The following is a 22383-nucleotide window of genomic DNA, read 5'->3' on the forward strand; positions in this document are numbered from 1 at the left end:
TATAGTTTGTCGCTAAGAAATCCGATAACGTCAGCGACTAATGTATTTTGAAAAGTTCTTGTAATTATTAGTCGACGTAAATTAATAAAATAACGGAATAAACGACAGGATAAATGTTTTGTTATTTACTTTCGACGTCAATTTGTTTTCCGTTTACGTGCGCCATATTCTGTGAAAAAGAATCATGATAGATAAGATAAATACTTTCGGTTTACGTTTTTATTCTCATTTTTCATAAAAAGATATTGCTTATCTCTATATGATTATACTATATACAATGTATAATATATATAATATGTATTATATTAATTTTCTGATTATTACAGAAATTCAGTATTGTATATTAATATTTAATTTCTCAAAACACAGTTTTTAGATCAGAGTCATGGTAAATTAATAAGATCATCGTCCATTATAATATTCCGAGGTATAGAAAACTTAACCATTCTAATAATCTTTGCCTCTTCGGCCCAAAATCTTCTCACGTTGTGCCATTAATTCTTCCTCGGTAATTATGACTTGACATCTATTTGCGTAACGGTGACATCTCATATTGCTGCAGCATTGCGAAGCAGAAACGCACTGAAATTCGATAAACAATCTATTATTTGTCACATCAATTCAATTTAAACTGAAATGATGAAAAGTATTAATAACTCTGTAAATCTGAACGGTAACAAATAACATATCAAATCAGTTTTAAGAAAATATTTACATGTGAAGAAAAGATATATATGTATATATGTCCAGAATTTTCAGTAAATAATAACATTGCACAGCCGGCGAACAGGTTTCTTGTGAAAAAACAAGCGAAACATGAAGCATGTGGAATAAAAGCTTTTTAATAATAAAAAATTATTTGTCATTTTTTACTTGCTTTTTCACGACGAATTATCTGCTTGCCAATAATATAGATTTACTAAACACTCCATATAACAATACGCAAATTAAAAATATCGAGTCGAGACAATTTATTAAAAAAGTTGGAAAAATATAAATTTTGAAGAAGAATATGAAGATACATTTTACACTATTCTGTATGAATTCCATACTTGCAGTATTACCTACTACTAAAATTATGCGTGCATTTTTTTTAAATATTAGAATAAAATTTCTTGATTTAGTAATCATGCGCTTTTGGGGTAATTTCTCGTGCAAATAATCGTATAAATTGTTTAGAATTCCGTTACGGAGTAACAAAATCGTAGGCTTAGAACTGTTTCCTTATTTTCCTCGTTGATTATAGCAGTATTGCGTATATTTTAAGAAACAAGGATGAAAGAAAAAGTGGCTTTATCAGAAAAATATAAGATGCAAGAATACGTATACTAACAGGGTCACCGTGTCGACCGCAGTTGGGCTTATCGGTTGGGCTTATAGTAGCGGCCATGATAAGAGTGACAGATAGCAACGTTATAAAGACGTACAGCATTAATTTTGCCATCTTCTCAGCAACGTTGTATTCTGCAATGAAATAATTTTAGCGAATTAGATTCAGATGGGAAAGTAATAAAAACGTCCTAAATCGGCGTTCAATATTTATTTAAAATTATTTTTAGTTACTTAAAATTATTTTAATTGTATTGGAATATGGAACATCTTATTTGTTATTCTATGTAAATAATTTTCAATTTAAATTTCTAATTTGTGCGTGACGCGTTACCAAAGTTTATATAATGTGACCATGAGTTTTATACTAGCTCAGCAGGTTACAGGTATATGTGAATGAATCATCAAGGTCTGACTCAGTTTAGCTCTTTAATAGGCAAAATAACCGTTAAACTCTAGAATTGTATCTTACAATTGATGTCATTACTCGCTTATGAATATGTTCCTAATATACTGTTGACTACAAAACTGTACAATTATTTAAACATGTGAGTGAATATTACACATGTCGAATCTGCAATATCTAATGGCATAGCAACAACAAATTATTAAAAAATCACTTACAATTAAATTTTGTAATGTTATGTGTCTACTATCTCTACGTAATGTATTTAATATCACAAAAACAAAAACTGTTTATACATTATACATTTTTTTTGTTTTCTAAACTTTTCAACTTTTTGAATTATTAATTGTGATTTTACTAAAATTTATCATTAATCTTCTAATGGCTATATAGTACACAGAAAACAATTTATATAAATAATTTTACAATAAGTATTAATTTTGTTACACACGCGACTTATTATTTTATTTATCCAACATTGTCAATTATTCGATATCATAAATTTTGTGAAGAATATCAGACGTGACAGATTTTGAAGTAGATGCATTATAACTCGTATTGGAAATTACTCACCAAACGGTTCGACAAGAATTCTTCTTCAGATCTGATCGTCTTGAGAGCTTAACCTCGACTGAGATACTTTGTGTTGCAACGCGGTCAAAGCATTTATACGACTACGAACTCACACAAGTAAAGGTTTCAATATACGTATCTGATGACGCATGACCAATTAGAGAGAAATAATCTCGGAAATAATACATTCTTTTGCTTACGTAGCACGATGTATTGTCTACAATTACATTTTTGCCTTTACATATGTTTTTACATACGTATATGCATATGTACATCGCATATATTCTATATATTATTGTAACAAAAGTTTCTTTTTCTTTATTTGACATTTTATTTACATTCCGCGATATTACTTACAAATGTACTTAATTTCTCATGTTAGCTATTGTGTTATAAAAAAATGTTCTAAGTATGCTAGATTTTTAAAAACAAATTCTTCGAAAGTATTAATGTTGCATCTTTATGTGCGGCACTTAAGATTTATTTAACTCTTCCAGTATCTATTCTAAGAAAAGAGGGTCAGGTTAGATTATGCTCTGTCAGCAGTGATTACGTTTTACAACAAAATAAAAGTGCTCTACATAAAAAATAATGTACAATCTTACATGATGTAATTTCAAATGCATTCGGGATTTCCGTCATTCGTCGTCTTCTTGACATTAGCTAGTTAACTTTGAAATATAAGCGATTAACTTGGCAGCATTGAGAAGATTAATTAATTTTTCTTAACACGTTTTATTCGAAATTGTCTTAATATTCACATATGTATGCACGTTACCTTTAGATAAGATAAGGATATTTCCCTTTAGGTAAGATAAGGATATTTTATGGAAAATAATCCTAGGGAAAATATCCCTATCTTATCTAAATATAATTTGTATGTTAAGTGTACGTGATTTCTGAAACGTCCTATGTATACAAAAACTGTGTATGTATACAAATAGTAAGACATATTATTCGAGTAACGGGACTTTCTTGCATTTAAAATTCTTAATTCCGTTAAGAAAAATTGATGTTCTCAAAGCTCACACATCGCTTATATTTCAATGTTATAACACGAGCAGCTGCGACGCCGCCTTGAATGCTCGTGGAGTTAATAAACGCTTTACTGCGGAAGTAAATCGTACGCTGTAGCCGTCTGTTACGTCAATCTTCAGCTCAACATTCGCGGGACAAATTGTTTTTTTTTTGCGGATTTTGGTTATTATTGATCACCTTATAGGCGCGCGTACGCGGGAATATGAGAATGCAAAAAGAGACGCGCCTTCCGCTGATATTCTCTTCCCATTTCAGCAGTATCGAATGCACAAGTGCTTTTTGCCCTTTGCGCCGGCATTCTATCGAGTGCATATTGCGCGCCTCGTGCATTCCATTGATTCTCCGACAAAGCGCTCTTGTTCTTTAATTCGGTTGACAGGAAACAACAGGAAAGGAAACTGAATCATCCGGTAGCATTGTCCTTTTGTTCGCCCATAGTAGCTGAATAGAAATAGTCGGGGGTTTTTTTCCTGTCATCGGCGAAGCTTCGACACATCATGAGCCGAATTAACCTTTTTTTTTTTTAATATATCCGTGGCAGCACACTTGACGCTTTTAAACGACAGTCGCGTTTCACGGATTTACCGCCGTGTTCGAGTATCGTTGCCATTTCAGAGTTTTCGATGTATATTTACGTTTACGTATAAAAGATGTTCAAGAAACAAGACGGGTTTGCATGCGCTTTGTTTGTTTAGGAAAAATTTAAATCTCGAATCAAAAATTTTCGGTGTCTAAATTTATAATCTCGAGAAGAAGTATATTGTCTCGCACTTACGATCACGCTACTACTTACAACTGATACTGATAATAAAAAAATAAACATCTATAATCAATTCGCAGATAAGGGAGTAAAGCAACTAGAAAATATAAGCAGCTTTTATTCTATACCAGTAATGCAAAACGCGTTACCGATTTTGACTGTATACATATTGTTGAAAATTAATACGGAACAATATAAATACCCGAGAATTTGCATTTAATTGGTGAAAATATAAACGTATAAAGAGTACGTGCGTATGTCAGATCCAGTTTAACAAAGTGCAACATAATACCAATTATTTCTATATTATTAAATATCATGCTCATTTATATTGCATTTATATTGTCCATGAACACATGTTTTGTGTAACATTTATAGAGTTTTACACAGCCATGTTACTTTTGTTTGTCGACTAAATGTAATAGTTGGCCAATTGCTCTGTAATTAAGTGACGTTTGCGATCATGTGGATCGACTATTTAATAATATAATGCGCTAAGAAGCGAAATACCAACACGTCAAGTCACTGCGTGTGTACACTTGATGTAACATTTATAATATTATGCTGTTTATACAAAAATAAAATAGAAATTAATGCAATTTTTTTATCGGTTAATATATAAATAAATTCATGTACATATATTTTACATGAAAAGTGAAATTAAGTTTTATTTGTAACCTAATATTTTTTATCTAATTTTAATTCTGTATTTATAAAGTGCTAGGAATAATACACACACATCGACCTTTTTACATACACATTATCTCGTTGTTTAATTAATGTATATTTAATTATGCATCTAAAACAACTAAACATAGCATTCATGGTAGAAACTATAGCATAATAATAGATATTAAATTTCAAGCACATCCGATTATGCCCGCAGATATATTTACAATAATCCCTCCAAATAATAATGGCGCGGTCGTCTAATTCGTTTTAACCATTATATTATCGAAGAATTAATGATTGTGTAAGTACAGTTTTAGTATGTACGTAGTAATTCTATAAGCCTTTTTTATTTTCTTTTACTTGCTTTTGATACTACTGAGGTAAAATGTACGATTACGCTAGTTTTTTTTTCCAAAAATAATTATTAAATGTATATTAAAAACAGCTAGTTTTAAAACCAAAAAAGTATATTAAACGACAAGCTTGAAATAAATTTAAAGCAATTCTAATTTAATCATCATCATATTATTTTATATTTTGAATATAAGTATATCTAAATTTTTTGAAAAATTTATAATTACCTACAATGAAAATTAAGAATACATTCTAAATTAGATTTTCTGAATATGTAATTATTTCAAAATGACGTTATTTATTTTATTATCTTTTTACTTAATCAAATTTTGAAGAAAATCAGATACTTCTTTAATTGCCTTAATTATTAACCCTTACTTGCCACACTTCTGTAGACGTCACGTACTTGCCACATTGTGGTGGAATCTACCTCAGCGACAAAAATTGTTATAACAAATAAGCTATTCAATATTTTAACTTGCCAATTTTTTTAGAACTTCTTAAAAGCTTACTTTTAAAAGTTATGTAGGTTATATAGCCAAAAATTAAAGTTATGTATGATACAAAAATTAAAATAGCAAAAGAAAAATAAAAAAATGGCTGTTTTTACAAAAAAATTCATTGCTCAAACTATTAACAGATGTCGCTATAGACCCGCTTTCCATAGGTTTCGGTACTTAAAATTAAGAGTATATAGTCGTGGGGTTGATTTGATCCCAGTGTGGCAAATAAGGGTTAAAAATAATATTTTATATGTACAAAATAAATGCAATTGACATAGAAATATTATATGCATCATTGCTATCATGATACGATAGAATTGAGTGATAATTATTGTTTCACGATTGTATTAATAAATAAATAATCCCATATGCATACAATACCAATACAAATTTAAATATGTTGATATTAAAAAATTCTTATATAGTTGTTAAACATGTTCGGTTATAAATATACATTACATATACACATAATTATTAATAAATAAAACAAGGAATATTGATAGCTCTTTATTTAAAGTTATATATAATATAGAATGCTCTTTTTTTTATAATTATATGGGAGAAAAATAGCATTATATGGTCGATATAAAGAAGTGTTAAGCGATATTACTGTAAGTATTCTGGTGGTATATTTGGTGGATATGGTCCAGGGCCAAGAGGTCTTTTATCTTGTCCAGGTATAATCAGACCGCCTTTAGGTACACATTTGGCCTGATAGGTCGAACATATCAAATAACGACAGCAGTCATCATATTGGCGACACTAGAGTATTTGTAATATAATAATTAGAGATATGTTTCAATATTAAAAAGTAATATTGCCGACAAATCAGCAGGTTTAAAACATTGTCTTAATATACATAAGTTTATGTGAATTATACAAAAAACGAAACATAAATTAAAAATTTCTTAATTTTAATCTGTGTTTTCTCTCACGCATTTTTTTCGGCTGTCTTTATAATACTTACTAAACCAAGCCAAGGACTACATGTTTCTTCTTCAGAAGCAACCAGAGTTATAGCAATCATGACAAAAACAGTGAAAATAATGAACTTCATTTTGCCAATATTTTCTGTAATTATTATTTCTTATAATATCTACAACTCGGTACACGCATGCAATATAATAATATAATAATATTTTTTTATAAAAATTACGATATTAATTAACTTCACGTAAACATATATTTTTTGAGATTGCTAAAATTTATTTTCTAAATAATAATATAAGAAATAGTTATTTGTGTAACAAGTGCATTAAGATGAAAATTCCCGGGTGCGGAGTTTACGCACGAGCCAAAGGCAAGTGCGGTAACCACACCCGGGAATTTTCATCTTTACGCACGGCTTACACACCCTATTTTACGTTGCAAGTGCCTGGAAAGTGGTCTATCACGCACGCGTAGCGTGCGTAATGGGGCACTTTCCATGCACGTGTTGCATAAAATATTTTATTATTAATATAAAACAAATAGTTTTATAGAAATAGTTTATTGCTAATTTGGATTTTTAATCTTTATTTAAGAAATTAGATAAATAAATTAGATATGAACTTACCGTTTATCTTTGAGAGCAAATTCGTTATGTAAGTTATACGATATGATCGCAACTGACAGATAATTTGTTCTTCAAAGAGTATTTATACTTTATATCGCACTTGTGCAAATTGAAGATATCAAAAATATATTACGTAGCTACTATATGAAAGGAGACATCTGTTTATATAGGCAAACTGAAGTTACATTCTTGCCTCTTTAATACTAATTATTAGTCATAACCGTAAGAGGTTCATATTTCATCAGTTCCGTATTTTGCAGATCGGAGTATTTTGCATTTTATTGACGTCAGAACGTTTTACAATGTTCGATATATTCTGTAGGATTAAATTACATAACAATTAACATAATAATTAAGTTATAAAATTCAATTGTATAAACTGTTTTGTCACATTATTACAAATCTATTTTATTATTAAACAACTGCATTGAGAAAATTGTATTAACTAAAGATTTTTTGATAAATCTGTTATAAACATTTAGAAGTATCAAAATAGGAGTTAGCTATCATAATCTTTTTCAAGATTATAGTCTTAAAAAACATCTTAAAAAATTAATGTTATTTTCGAAGTATAATAATTTTAATAATAATTTCTTAATTGTGATTGTTATCGAGAGAATTAATTATTATGTGTAGAAGTTTGGTACGCACATACTAATTCCGTAAGCATTTTTTGTACTTTCCTATACTTAGTTTTGTGATGTTATATGTACGATTATGCTGAAGTAACTTTCAAAAGTAATTATTTGTTTTATTTAAATATATAGATGTTAAAAACGGTTAATTCTAAAACTAAAAATATATTAAATAATGCAGTTATCTTGAAATAGATCTAAAACAATTTTAAATTAATAATTATTAATTATTGTATTACTTTATTTTGCTTATATATTTAAATTTCTTGCAAAGTTTATAATAATTTATAATTATAATTTATAATTAAAACTAAAAAATACGTTTTAAACTAGATTTTCTTAACTACGATATTGTCGCATTCTGCTTAATTAAATTAATAAGAAAATTTTGCTTTTTTAAGTTCTGTCGAGTTACTATTTACACGAGATTTTATACATATGTTATAAACATTTACAAAATAAATGCAATCAACACAGAAATATTATATACATCGTTGCAATCATGATCCGCTAGATCTCGAATTAAATAATCATTATATGCCATAATCATCAATAAGTAAATAAATAATTCTACACATATGCAGTGGCAAATTATAAAAAATTTTAATGTATTGATATTAAAATTTTTTTTATATTATTAAGCATATTTTTCTTTAAATGTTTACTACCTGTATACAGTGTTAATTGTTATTAAATAAGAACGAACATTGATAGCTCTTGTGAATGTCTTTATTTAAGGTTACATATAATATAGAAATTGTCTTCTTTTTTACACATATATATATGAAAGAAAAGTAGTGTCGTAGTCAGATATAAATAAATATCAATTCTTATCAGTATGGCATTTGTCGTCCATGAGGTCTTGTATGCACTAAGAAGTACATTTATTGCAGTTCCGTATTTGCAGATCGGAGTATTTTGCATTTTGTGTACCTACGTTAGAATCTTCTGCAATATTCAGTATATTAAATAGGATTAAATACATAATATAATAATCAAAGTATAAAACACATTTGTATAAATAATTTTGCCACATTATTACAATTTTATTTCATTATTAAACAACTGCATTAAAGAAATTGTATCAACTATAAAAGATTTTTAAATAAATTTCTTATAGTGGATTTATTAAAGAAATTTATCAGAGGATTTATTAGAGGAATTTAGGTTGATCAGAGAATATAGAGATTAATATTATAATTGTGAAAAAGTTTTTATTAAAAGAGTAAAAGTTATTATTTTTAAAATATAATAATTTCTAATAATAAATGTTTAATAATACCGTTTCAATTTTAATTGTTTTTTGATTCTAATTAAATATCGCCGTTGGCTATTTAAGATAAGATGAATTATTGCTAAATATTTTAAGCAAACATACATTATTCAATTGCAGCAGTTGCACATTCCAACGGAAACTAAAAAGGAAATTTATCTCGCAGCAAATTACAGTCACCATATATAATAATAATAATACATTATTTGGTTCAGCCTTCCAGCCTAAAACTCGGGACTTGGTTTAAAATTCGTTACTTTACATTCACTCCTTCATCCATTTCTTTTTTTTTCTCTTATTCTCTCTTATTTTTCCTAATTCTTTCATACATTTCACATTCGCTAACTTTCCTTTTTCTCCTAAAAAATCCCTCACTCTAATCCTACTCTCTCTATCTACATGTGTCAGTATATGCTCAATCGTTCCTTCTTCTTCTTCACAAACTGACATTTTCTTCTTTCCGCCGTCGCCCAGAATCTGTTTCTTTCCTCTTCGTTTCCACACCTCTATCTCGCAATCAACTTTTAGCTCTCTTTGTGCCCTTTTTCTCTCAAATATTTTGGCTCCTTCTGCGCCATTATGTCCTTATATCTACCGTTGTATCTCGAGTCAGTATATTATATAATTTAAGTAACAAGACTCCAGACATCGTAATTTAATATTATTATATAATTTTGATTTATTTATTACATGGGTTAATTATCGTAGTTGTTTATTTTATAATTTACGTCATGTATATGTATATTTGTTTTTAATATAAATACCAGAGTACGTTCTTATTTTTATAAAAATATTATCGTATAAAATGAAATATTTTTGCTGTTCAACAAATCGACTTCAATTTGGTTGATAATGTTGAAGAAGGGTTCTTAGTCATTGAGACATAAAGAGTATATTGTTGGGTAATGACTAAGCAAGTGTATATTTCCAATTATTGAGTAAATTTTCACATATTTTTAAATCAATCAATATTGAATCATAGTTCTACACAACAAAGTCCAGGTCGAGCTATACCATTTATGATTATTGAGCAGGGGCAGGTTCATGTGGGCCTCCTTCGGTGCAACGAAGAGTATATTTATTACACACGAAATGTCCGCAACACTGAGCGCTAATCGCGCACTGAAAAAGATTACATGAGATTATTATCTTGCACGATGTCTTTTGTATTACATAACTTAATTATTTAAATTTAAACTCAATGCATTTTCGTCACTTCTGACTTAATCCGTATATTATCCACACATTTATAAAATTATTCCCTGTAATCAACACTCAAATCTTGTCATTACTCACTACTTAAAATATTCAAAATGTGACACTTTATACAACAATATATTTTACTCTTTCTTTATTCTGCTTAATTGTGTATAACTTGGAGGAAAGAGATGAAACGTGTTCCTTACATACAGAAAACATTTTGAATACACCGGATTAAAATATTATGTATATATATATATAACATAAATATATTATATATAAATAACAATCAAGTATAAAAATCTTACTACATTTGTTAAATTTTCAATTTATGTCATTTTTATAAATTACACATAGAATCCATCATATTTTTAAAAAGTATACTATTAAGTTATATTAATTAATTTAATGGTTTTTACGAAACAAATATATGAATTAATAAAAAATGTGGAGATACACATATATTACAGTTCAAAGCATAATATCATGCAATGGTACTTACGATTCCTCCGCGTGGTACACAGGCCATGACCAAAGTCATTGCGAGAAGCATAAAGCAAAGAAGCACGATGAATTTTCCCATTTCGATTAATTGCTTGAGAGATTTCCTGTTTTATAAAGTATATGTAGAACTATTGAGAAAGTAGAACAATACTTTTAAACTATATAGAGATGAAGCTTTCGTATCCTCACCTGTAGTCAGCTCAGTGAAATTCAAAGTGAATCAGTTCGGTGATCACTCAGCTTATATACAGAATCATTGGTGCATAGAAATATAGAATGATTATCTCTTTAAGTATGTGGTTTGTAGTGCACTTTGAAAATTTTTATCAGCCTACGTCCTGTTTATGCCCGTCGCTGATATCTATTTATCGTTTATCAGGCTTCATCAATTGCGCAAATTTAATTATGATTGTTATCGAGAGAATTACTTATTATGTGTAGAAGTTCAGTACGCACATACTAATTCCATAAGCATTTTTTGTTCTTTTCTATACTTAGTTTTGTGATGTTGTGTACGATTATGCTGAAATAACTTTCAAAAGTAATTATTTGACGCGTTTTTTAAATAAACTTGGCCAGTTGGGACGAGTAAACGATACCTACGCTGATTTTAGTAATTATTTGTTTTATTTAAATATATAGATATTAAAAGCGGTTAATTCTAAAACTAAAAATGTATTAAATAATGCAGTTATCTTGAAATAGATCTAAAACAATTTTAAATTAATAATGATTAATTACCGTACTTTATTTTGCCTATATATTTAAATTTCTTGCAAAGTTTATAATAATTTACAATTAAAACTAAAAAATACGTTGTAAACTAGATTTTCTTAACTACGTATTTCAGAACGATATTGTCGCATTCTGCTTAATCAAATTAGTAAGAAAATTTTGCTTTTATAAATTCTGTCGAGTTACTATTTACGAAATTTTATACATATGTTATAAACATTTACAAAATAAATGCAATCAACAAAGAAATATTATAATACATCGTTGCAATAATGATACGCTAGATCTGGAACTAAATAATCATTGTATGCCATAATTATTAATAAGTAAATAAATAATTATACTTATATGCAGTGGCAAATAATAAAAAATTTAAATGTATTGATATTAAAATTTTTTTTATATTATTAAGCAAATTTTTCTTTAAATGTTTACTACCTATATATAGTATTAATTGTTATTAAATAAGACAAAGAAAATTGATAGCTCCTGTGAATGTCTTTATTTAAGGTTACAAGGTTACAAATAACATAGAAACTGTCTTCTTTGTTACACACATAATATATATATGAAAGAAAAGTAGTGCCGTAGTCAGATATAAAGAAATATCAATCCTTATTAATATGGCATTTGTCGTCCACGAGGTCTTGTATCTCCTTTGGACCTTGGGTATTGTTGCACACATATGTTAGCATGTTCCTGACATTTCAGATTGCGACAGCACTCACTAGTTTGTCTACACTAAAATATTTATAATATAATAATTAGAGATATGTTTTAATATTAAAAATTAACATTAGTTAATATTGCTGATATATATATATATATATATATATATATATATATCAACACAGATTTAAAATAGCATCTGGTCTCTTTCTTTTAATACATATAATAAATTTATACGAATTATACGTAGAATATAAAACAAATTTATAATTTCTTAATTATAATTTAATTTCTCTCATTCTTTTTTCGTCTATAATCATTACTATAAAAATAACTGTCTTTTGTATACATAAATGCAATCGAAATACATACAGGGTGACTCAAAGAAACGCAGGATGCTTCATAACTCTCATAAGATTCTTCACTATGCTTTCCTCGCTTGTATGCCACAGCCATAGCAATCATAATGAAAATGGTGAAAATAACGAACTTCATCTTGCCAATATTTTCTGTAATTATTTCTTACATATAATATCTACAACGGACATGCGATACAATAATTTGATAATATTGCTATAAAAATCACCATAATAAATTTAAATATATCTTAAATGACGAAACTAATAAAATAAGAAATATTTTATTATTAACATAATACAGATAGTTTTATAAAAATAGTTGATTATTAATTGCGACTCTCAGCCTTTATTTTTTAAAAATTTGATGAATTTAAGAACTTACCTACTAAGAATTGTTCTTGGAGAGTGAGTTGGTTACACTGATCGTACGATGTGATCGTAACTGACGAATTTTTTTATCTTCGAGGAGTATTTATAGTTTGTATCGCACTTGTGTAAATCGAAAATATCGGAAATGTACTGCTTACGTCATTTGCTATACGAAAGAAAATATTTGTTTTCAAAGACGTACAAAGTTCTCATCTTTTTAATCCAAATTATCAATTTCAACCGTAAGAAATACGTTTATTGCAGTTCCGTATTTGCAAATCGGATTATTTTGCATTTTGTGTACCTACGTTAGAATCTTTTGCAATATTCAGTATATTAAATAGGATTAAATTACATAATATAATAATCAAAGTATAAAACGCAATTGTATAAATAGTTTTGTCACATTATTACAATTCTATTTCATTATTAAACAACTGCATTAAAGAAATTGTATCAACTATAAAAGATTTTTAAATAAATCTCTTATAGTGGATTTATTAAAGAAATTTATCACAGGATTTATTAGATGAATTTAGGTTGATCAGAGAATATAGAGATTAACTATTATAATTGTAAAAAAGCTTTTGTTAAAAGAGTAAAAGTTATTATTTTTAAAATACAATAATTTCTAATAATAAATGTTTAATAACACCACTTTTTAATACCGTTTCAAATTTAATTGTCTTTCGATTCTAATCAAATATCGCCGCTGGCTATTCAAGATAAGATGAATTATTGCTAAATATTTTAAGCAAACATACATTATTTAGTTGCAACAGTTGCATATTCCAGCGGAAACTAAAAAGGAAATTTATCTCGCAGCAAATTACAGTCACCATATTATATCTATAATTTAAGTAACAAGACTAAAGACATTGTAATTTAATATTATTATATAATTTTTTATTTATTTATTACATGCGGGTTGATTATCGTTGTTGTTTATTTTATAATTTACGTCATGTATATGTATACTTGTTTTTAATATAAATACCAGAGTACGTTCTTATTTTTATAAAAATATTATCATATAAAATGAATTATTTTTGCTATTCAACAAATCAACTTTAATTTGGTTGATAATGTTGAAGAAGGGTTTTTAGTCATTGAGACATAAAGAGTTTTTTGCTGGGTAATGACTAAGCAAGTGTATATTTCCAATTATTGTGTAAATTTTCACATATTTTTAAATCAATCAAGATTAAATCATAGTTCTACGCAACAAAGTCCAGGTCGAGCTATCATTTATGATTATTGGGCAGGGGTAGGTTCATTTTGTGGCCATTCTACGTCTGTGCCTGGACCTCCGACTCCCCATGGTCCTCCTGGTTTTGCGTTGCCTGTGCCCGGTGGTCCTTTGGTGCAACGACCAGCCCATGGATTACACACAAATTCCGCGCAACAATCAGCATCAGAGCTGCACTGAAAAAAGATTACGCAAGATTATCTTGCACGATGTCTGTCGTATTACATAACTTAATTATTTAAACTTAAACTCAATGCACTTTCGTCACTTTTGACTTAATCCGTATTATCACATTTATAAAATTGTAATCAACACTCAAATCTTGTCATTACTCACTACTTAAAATATTCAAAATATGACACTTTATACAGCAATATATTTTTTTTCTTTTATATAACTCTTTCTTTATTCTGCTTAATTGTGTATAACTTGGAGGAAAGAGATGAAACGTGTTCCTTACATACAGAAAACATGTTTAATACACCGGATTAAAATATTATGTATATGTATACATATACATAAATATATAATATATAAATAACAATCAAGTATAAAAATCTCACTACATTTGTCAAATTTTCAATTTATGTAATTTCTATAAATTACATATAGAGAATCCATCATATTTTTAAAAAGTATACTATAAAGTTATATTAATTAATTTTATGGTTTTTACGAAACAAATATATGAATTAATAAAAAATTTGGAGATACACATATATTACAGTTCAAAACATAATATCATGCAATGGTACTTACGGGTTGCCCGGGTGGTTTGCAGCCCATGACCGAAGTTATTGCGAGAAGCGTAAAGCAAAGAAGCACGATGAATTTTCCCATTTCGATTAATTGCTTGAGAGATTTCCTGTTTTATAAAGTATATATGTAGAACTATTGAGAAAGTAAAAAAATACTTTTAAACTAATAGAGATGAAGCTTTCGTATCCTCACCTGTAGTCAGCTCAGTAAAATTCAAACTGAATCAGTTCGGTGATTGCTCAGCTTATATACAGAATCATTGGTGCATAGAAATATAGAATAATAATCTCTTTAAGTATGTGGGTGTGTAGTGCACCTTGAAAGTTTTTATGAGCCTACGTCTGTTTGTGCCCGTCGCTGATATCTATTATCGTTTATCAGGCTTCATCAATTGCGCAAATACCGTGAGAATCATAGTCAACACATTACGTAAAGATCTATGTTCGTGGGTCTTGACAAAGAGTTGGAAAAATTATAAACCCTCCCCCGCAGAGAAAATATCACGATAACGAAAGCCTTTCCTCGTGATAGCATCGCGGTGTAATTGCGTCGCTTCTTTATTTATCCGTATATTCAATATCGTGATCTAAAACAATTTTAAATTAATAATTATTAATTATCGTATTATTTTATTTTGCCTATATATTTAAATTTCTTGCAAAGTTTATAATAAAATCTATAATTAAAACTAAAGAATACGTTCTGAACTAGATTTTCTTAACTACTACGTATTTCAGAACGATATTGTCGCATTCTGCTTAATCAAATTAGTAAGAAAATTTTGCTTTTTTAAATTTTATCGAGTTACTATTTACACGAGATTTTATACATATGTTATAAACATTTACCAAATAAATGTAATCAACACAGAAATATTATATACATCGTTGCAATCATGATACGCTAGATCTCGAATTAAATAATTATTATATGCCATAATCATTAATAAGTATATAAATAATTATACATATATGCAGTGTCAAATTATAAAAAATTTAAATGTATTAATATTAATTTTTTTTAATATAATTAAGCATATTTTTCTTTAAATGTTTACTACCTATATATACTGTTAATTGTTTTTTTTTTATTTAGGATAATGATTCCCATTTCGGGGTACATGTTCTGTATATTTCTGCACCTTTTCTATATTAATTTATACCCTTATTTCTTGTCTCCTCAATTTTTCTCTCTCTTTCTTTTTATTGCACAACTTCAGCATCCATTCTATTCCTTTTCCGTCTTCTGCCATTATAAATTCTTCGCTCGGATTGGCTGCTTTTGATTCTGGACATTCTCTTATTAGTATATGGTGCCAGGATTCCTCTCTTTCTTCACACAACCTGCACATTTTCTTGCATTCTTCCTCCCAGTATCTATTACCTTTCCATTCGTTTCCGCATCTGAATCTTGCAATTGTTTTCATCTTTGTGCCTTTTCCTTTCCACTCCAAATATTTCGGCTCTTTCACTTGTTTTCCACCTGTTGTATTCTTTCGTTGATTTTGATCTCTCCATCTTCTTTCCTCTCTCTTCCAATTTTTTCTCTTTGTAGTTGGTTGTCCCCTCTTCTATCGTGTCTTTTCCCTGTTCCTCCCTTGCTTCTCTTGTCCACTTGTTTAATCCGCCCTCCTCGTAAAACGTCTGCATCCTTCTGCCCCATTGTGTCTCCTCCCATTCTATATTGCTGATGTCTCTTCTGCATTTTCTCAGTATTTTGTTGTCAGTCATTCCTTTTATTTTTTCTTGGTATTTTAGTGCTCTTCCTCCAGCTTCTATACTGATTTGTTCTATCTTTGTTTCCTCTCTGATTATATAGCCTGGCGTGCATCTGTCTAAGCCTAATATCCATCTTATGTATCTTTCTTGAAGTGCTTTTACTCCTTCCATTCTTTTCATCCCCATATTTCTACTACGTATAAGAGTATGCTTTTGACCATGAAATTAAACATCATCATTCTCCTGTCGAAGTCTCCTCCTTTCCTTTCACCTATTCTCCAAACTTAACTTGTGCCATGGCTGCTGATGCTTTTCTTACTATATCTTTTATGTGTGCTTCATCGGTGTTGCATTTTTTAAATGTAAATCCCAGATATTTGAACTCCTTGACTTCTTCTATTTTGTTGTCCTTCCATTTCCAGTTCCTTTCTTGTTTAATTCTCTCTTTCTTACAAAAGACTAACATTTTGGATTTATCTGCGTTTAAAGTCAGTTCTTTTTCCTCTAAATATCTTTCTAGGTTTTTCAGCATTTTCTTCATTTCTCTTTCCGTCTCCGCCATCATCGTTAGGTCGTCTGCGAACTCCAAGGTATATATTCTGATCATTTCCTCATAAATATCTTTTATTCTGTCGATTAGTTTCCTATTTATATACCGCGTTCTTTCAGAACTTTTCATAGTTTCTTTCTGTTCACCTTATCGAACGCTGCCTTCAGGTTTGCAAAGAAGACGTAGAGTTTTCCCTTTTTTTTCGTTATCGTTTATTCTGCTGTTATATGTATACTTGTTTCTAATATAAATACCAGAGTAGGGGAACCCGGGGCTCGTTGGCACAAGAGGCAAGTTGGCAATGCGTTCCGTTTATGTATTTATAGCGAAAGAAATAATGGAAAAGTTGTCACAAAACGTCTCTTTTATGATATAGGTGCTTTTCCCAAAGTTTTATTTAAATCAAACAAGTATTACAATAGAAAAAGAGAAAACTCTAATTCAAGAGGTGGCAAGTAAATTTTCGAGCGTTTCAAAATATCGAATTAATGCTTTTCAGCTTGAGAAGTAAATTAAAGTGACGAATTATTAGTTAGAAGAAAAGTTTCTATTACTATACGACATGTCATTTTGAGAAACAACAGTAATTTATTGCAAGAAAATGACTGAAATTAAACATATGTAGGGATGGGGTATGTTGGCTCATATCAAGGCATGCTTAGCTTGATTTGTTGCCGCGCGCGTGAGATCTGTGCGAGCATGTGATTTGCTACCTACAATGTTGTCAATGCTGATAGAAGCTAGATATATATTTATATTAATATTTTTATATTAAAGAAAACTACATCTAAAATAGTTTACAATTGTTCTTCTACAACAGCATTTTGCTATTCGATTATTAAGAAATAACTTTAAAAGATACAATCTTTATCAAGAAGTACATATCTGTTACCCGTTTTGTGTTTCTATTACGTTTTCATTAATTTAACGTGGACTTTTGTCGCATAGCCAACTTACCCTACTATCGGCAAGTTGGCTACAATGCAGCATGTTCGTATTTCACTTATTACAAAGAAACTATACAGTATACAGGAGCGTTCCTGGCATGAAAATGTAGAGAAAGGTTTTATCTATCATATTAGCACTGTTTAATCATGAAAATTAGTTGTTTAAAAGCTCAAGTGCCGAAATTGTGAAAACGGTGCCAACGAGCCCCGGTCTCCCCTACGTTCTTATTTTTATAAAAATATCATATAAAATGAATTATTTTTGCTGTTCAACAAATCGACTTCAATTTGGTTGATAATGTGAAGAAGGGTTTTTAGTCATTGAGACATAAAGAGTATATTGCTGGGTAATGATTAAGCAAGTATATATTTCCAATTATTGTGTAAATTTTCACATATTTTTAAATCAGTCAAGATTAAATCATAGTTCCACGCAACAAAGTCCAGGTCGAGCTATCATTTATGATTATAGGGCAGGGGCAGGTTCATGTTGTGGCCATTCTGCTCCTGCGCCTGCTGGGCCTCCGGGGCCCCATGGTCCCCCTGGTCTTGCGACGTCAATGGCCGATCTTCCAGTGCACCGAGCCCGGTGCATCGATAAGCATCACCCCATCGATCACACTGCAATCTCTTGCAACATTCAGCGTCATTGTTGCACTGAAAAAGATTACGCGAGATTATTATTTTGCACGATGTCTTTCGTATTACATAACTTAATTATTTAAACTTAAACTCAATGCACTTTTGCCACTTCTGACTTAATCCGTATTATTCACACATTTATAAAATTGTTCCCTGTAATCAATATTCAAATCTTGTCATTACTCACTACTTAAAATATTCAAAATGTAACACTTTATACAGCAATATATTTTACTCTTTCTTTATTCTGTTTAATTGTGTATAACTTGGAGGAAAGAGATGAAACGTTTTCCTTACATACAGAAAACATGTTTAATACACCGGATTAAAATATTATGTATATGTATACACACACACACACACACACACACACACATATATATATATGTATGTATATACATATACATAAATATATAATATATAAATAACAATCAAGTGTATAAAAATCTCACTACATTTGTTAAATTTTCAATTTATGTCATCTATAAATTACATATATAGAGTCCATCATATTTTTAAAAAGTATACTATTAAGTTATATTAATTAATTTAATGGTTTTCACGAAACAAATTTAAATTAATAAAAAATGTAGAGATACACATAGATATATTACAGTTCAAAACATAATATCATACAATGGTACTTACGCGTGCTCCGAGTTTTTTGCAGGCCATGACCAAATTCATTGCGAGAAGCGTAAAGCAAAGAAGCACGATGAATTTTCCCATTTTTTATTAATTGCTTGAGAGATTTCCTGTTTTATAAAATATATGTAGAATTATTGAGAAATTAGAAAAATACTTTTAAACTATATAGAGATGAAGCTTTCGTATCCTCACCTGTAGTCAGCTCAGTGAAATTCAAACTGAATCAGTTCGGTGATCGGTCAGCTTATATACAGAATCATTGATGCATAGAAATATAGAATGATAATCTCTTTAAGTATGTGGTTTGTAGTGCATTTTGAAAATTTTTATCAGCCTACGTCCTGTTTATGCCCGCCGCTGATATCTATTATCGTTTAGATCTATTATTTATTATCGTTTAGATCTATTATTTATTATCGTTTAAATCTATTATCGTAACACATTACGTAAAGATTTATGTTTGTAGATTTTGACAAAAAGTGGGAAAAATTATAATCCCCCCCCCCCCCCAGAGACAATATCACGAAAACGAAAGCCTTTCGTCGTGATAGCATCGCGGTGTAATTGCGTCGCTTCTTTATTTATCCGTATATATTCGATATCGTGACAACCAGCCACAGCGTACTCACTGCAATGAAAATATCACTAACAATAAGTAATACTGCGAGAGATGGGTTTTAGTATCTGTAAAATGTATAAGATTTAATTTTGTTAATTTTATAATCATAACATTGAAATGTGATTTGTGCAATGAGCCAACAAAATATCCTTTTAGAATAATGCTTTTGATAATAATAATACTTTTAGTTTTTAATACTTTCGATCAGAAATGCTAGACTTTATAATAAATCGTGCTATACGTAGTGTTTGGATGAATCATCATTGTATCTTTCCGATTTTTCTTCCTCATTTGCAAACGTAAAACTTCGCTCTAAAGCTATCATTTCTAATTTTATCATCAAAATAGGAAGATGTTGTTCGTGTTTACTTCGACGCAAAGCATGATAAAACGTGCAAACATCCCAACAAATATCGTAAATTACAAATTAATCAAGATTTAGTACTACATTAAGATAACAAAAGTAAATAGACATGCATAAGAAAATGCTAATAGTTTAACAGATACAATGTCACGAAGAACTTTTGACTCATTTGAGTCGAAAGAAGACTTCATCAAACTTGTTGTAACATATTGAACTTAAATATTGTTGAATTTTTACTTTAGCTAGATTGTCATCTTAAATGTTTAACGTGAGATACAAGTATTTAATAAAGCACATGCCTACGTGCAATATTATATAATTTGTATTAAAACATGTTTAATTGTATTATAGACATACTGCATTATATAAAATAATATATGTTAGCAACGTTACTAATTGCTGATTATCTAAAGATCCTTTTGAGATAGCAAGCGCGGGAATTATTATTTAACGCGCCTGTCAAATCCAAAATTGATCTAACAATGATAATACGGTTTGCAGCCCCTGATAACATTATTTCGTTTCCGCCTTCCTCGCACTATAATGTATCTGCGCAAAGTTATTATTTCGACATTTGGCCTCGATTCCGCGCGTATGATGTAGCAAAATATAATCACGTTTTGTCAGCAGTGTCGTCGTGCCGTCACGGCGCGCAGGGCAGTTTGCACATTCCCCGACTTTTTATTGTCCGAAAGTGTCACGATTTGATGTTAGTTGTAATCGTCCATTACGTTTTTCGCTCGCTGTCGGGCGATAATTGGCGGCACCACCGGTGTAATATTTCAGAACACCCGCCGTATAACGCGCTCGCGTGTCATTCGGCCTATCAAAACCGTTCTCCAAATTGATTCAGTTGTCGTTTCTCCCTGTAGAAGAAACCTCTTCGTATTTTTCGGGAAATTGTCCACCATAATAGTTTACCGCGATTTCTTATCCGAAAGATACCGTTTATTAAGCATTAATAGAACTTAACATTCATTAGTTCAAATTAAACAATTCTACATAATTATCATTATCACATTTGTTTATTTTTTAATGTCGTATTTTTATAAGGTAAACTCAGGTAAGATGGCCATACAAGAAAGATGGCCAACCCATGTTCATTCGATGTTTCATGGCGAGCTAGATTGAAAGAACATAGGTTTGCCATCTTAAATGTTTAACGTGAGATACAAGTATTTAATAAAGCACATGCTTACGTGCAATATTATATAATTTGTATTAAAACATGTTTAATTGTTTTTCCTGTATGGATAGGATCTTACCCGAGTTTACCCTAGAGAGTGTTTTAAAGAGCGCTTTTTTGAACGAGATAGATTGCTCTTTAAAGTCAATAGTTATTAATTTACCAATATGACAATATATCAAAATATTATACAAATAATATAATAATATAATACAGAATCAAAATAAAATATGAAAAATAAATAAAACTCTTATTATTGTTTATTTTTCTATATGTATTTCTACTCTAATATACATTTCTAAGTAACATAAAATGTTAGGCAATTTTTATTATTTTCTCTGTGAGAGATGCGATTTTAACTTTTCCCTATGAATCCTCATAAATTTCAAGTATTTTCATGTAGCTAAATTAACGGTATCAATAGTACATAGATGTTATAATGAATTATGTAATTTGTATAATTTGTACATATAGTATTAATTACATGCATTAATAACAAACAACCGATGCAGCGTACAGCCAAAAATATGTAAACGCCTAATTCCCACTGTCACTCAATCTCCGAACCAAATCCCCCGTAGCTATCATATATAATATTTTCTCTCTACGCGCAAAGTTCGCTTAATTGAGTGCGCCATTATCTGTAATTTAATGCAATGTAAACGATTAAAACGTTTATCAAATTCGGTCCTGATTCTGGACTAACTGATGAGTGGTGAATCATGTCATTATGACGATAATTGCACAATTACAAAGCCAGATGTATA

At 29.5% G+C, this 22383-nt stretch overlaps 2 protein-coding genes and 2 long non-coding RNA genes across 4 annotated transcripts; all 4 read right to left on the reverse strand.

Moving 5' to 3' along the window:
• Positions 1-289: 289 nt before the first annotated feature.
• Positions 290-2416, reverse strand: LOC112467861 (omega-conotoxin-like protein 1). Its single transcript, XM_025036737.1, has 3 exons — positions 2309-2416; positions 1334-1464; positions 290-582 (listed from the first exon to the last, which is right to left on the reverse strand). The coding sequence occupies exons 2-3, from the start codon at positions 1442-1444 to the stop codon at positions 448-450; spliced, it is 246 nt and encodes an 81-aa protein (XP_024892505.1). The 5' UTR covers positions 1445-1464; positions 2309-2416; the 3' UTR covers positions 290-447.
• Positions 2417-10001: 7585 nt separating this feature from the next.
• LOC112467868 lies at positions 10002-11030 on the reverse strand. Its single transcript, XR_003042334.1, has 3 exons — positions 10992-11030; positions 10801-10906; positions 10002-10220 (listed from the first exon to the last, which is right to left on the reverse strand). It is a non-coding gene; the product is annotated as an uncharacterized LOC112467868 (long non-coding RNA).
• A 986-nt stretch (positions 11031-12016) lies between these two features.
• LOC112467869 lies at positions 12017-13328 on the reverse strand. The gene is made up of 3 exons (XR_003042335.1): positions 12948-13328; positions 12579-12715; positions 12017-12278 (listed from the first exon to the last, which is right to left on the reverse strand). It is a non-coding gene; the product is annotated as an uncharacterized LOC112467869 (long non-coding RNA).
• Positions 13329-13991: 663 nt separating this feature from the next.
• LOC112467862 lies at positions 13992-15242 on the reverse strand. Its single transcript, XM_025036739.1, has 3 exons — positions 15135-15242; positions 14943-15048; positions 13992-14359 (listed from the first exon to the last, which is right to left on the reverse strand). The coding sequence occupies exons 2-3, from the start codon at positions 15021-15023 to the stop codon at positions 14189-14191; spliced, it is 252 nt and encodes an 83-aa protein (XP_024892507.1). The 5' UTR covers positions 15024-15048; positions 15135-15242; the 3' UTR covers positions 13992-14188.
• Between the last annotated feature and the right edge of the window lie 7141 nt (positions 15243-22383).

The sequence above is a fragment of the Temnothorax curvispinosus genome, unplaced genomic scaffold (genome assembly GCF_003070985.1).
Source record: "Temnothorax curvispinosus isolate PA1 unplaced genomic scaffold, ASM307098v1 QBEX01017838.1, whole genome shotgun sequence".
Taxonomy (NCBI): Eukaryota; Metazoa; Arthropoda; class Insecta; order Hymenoptera; family Formicidae; genus Temnothorax; species Temnothorax curvispinosus.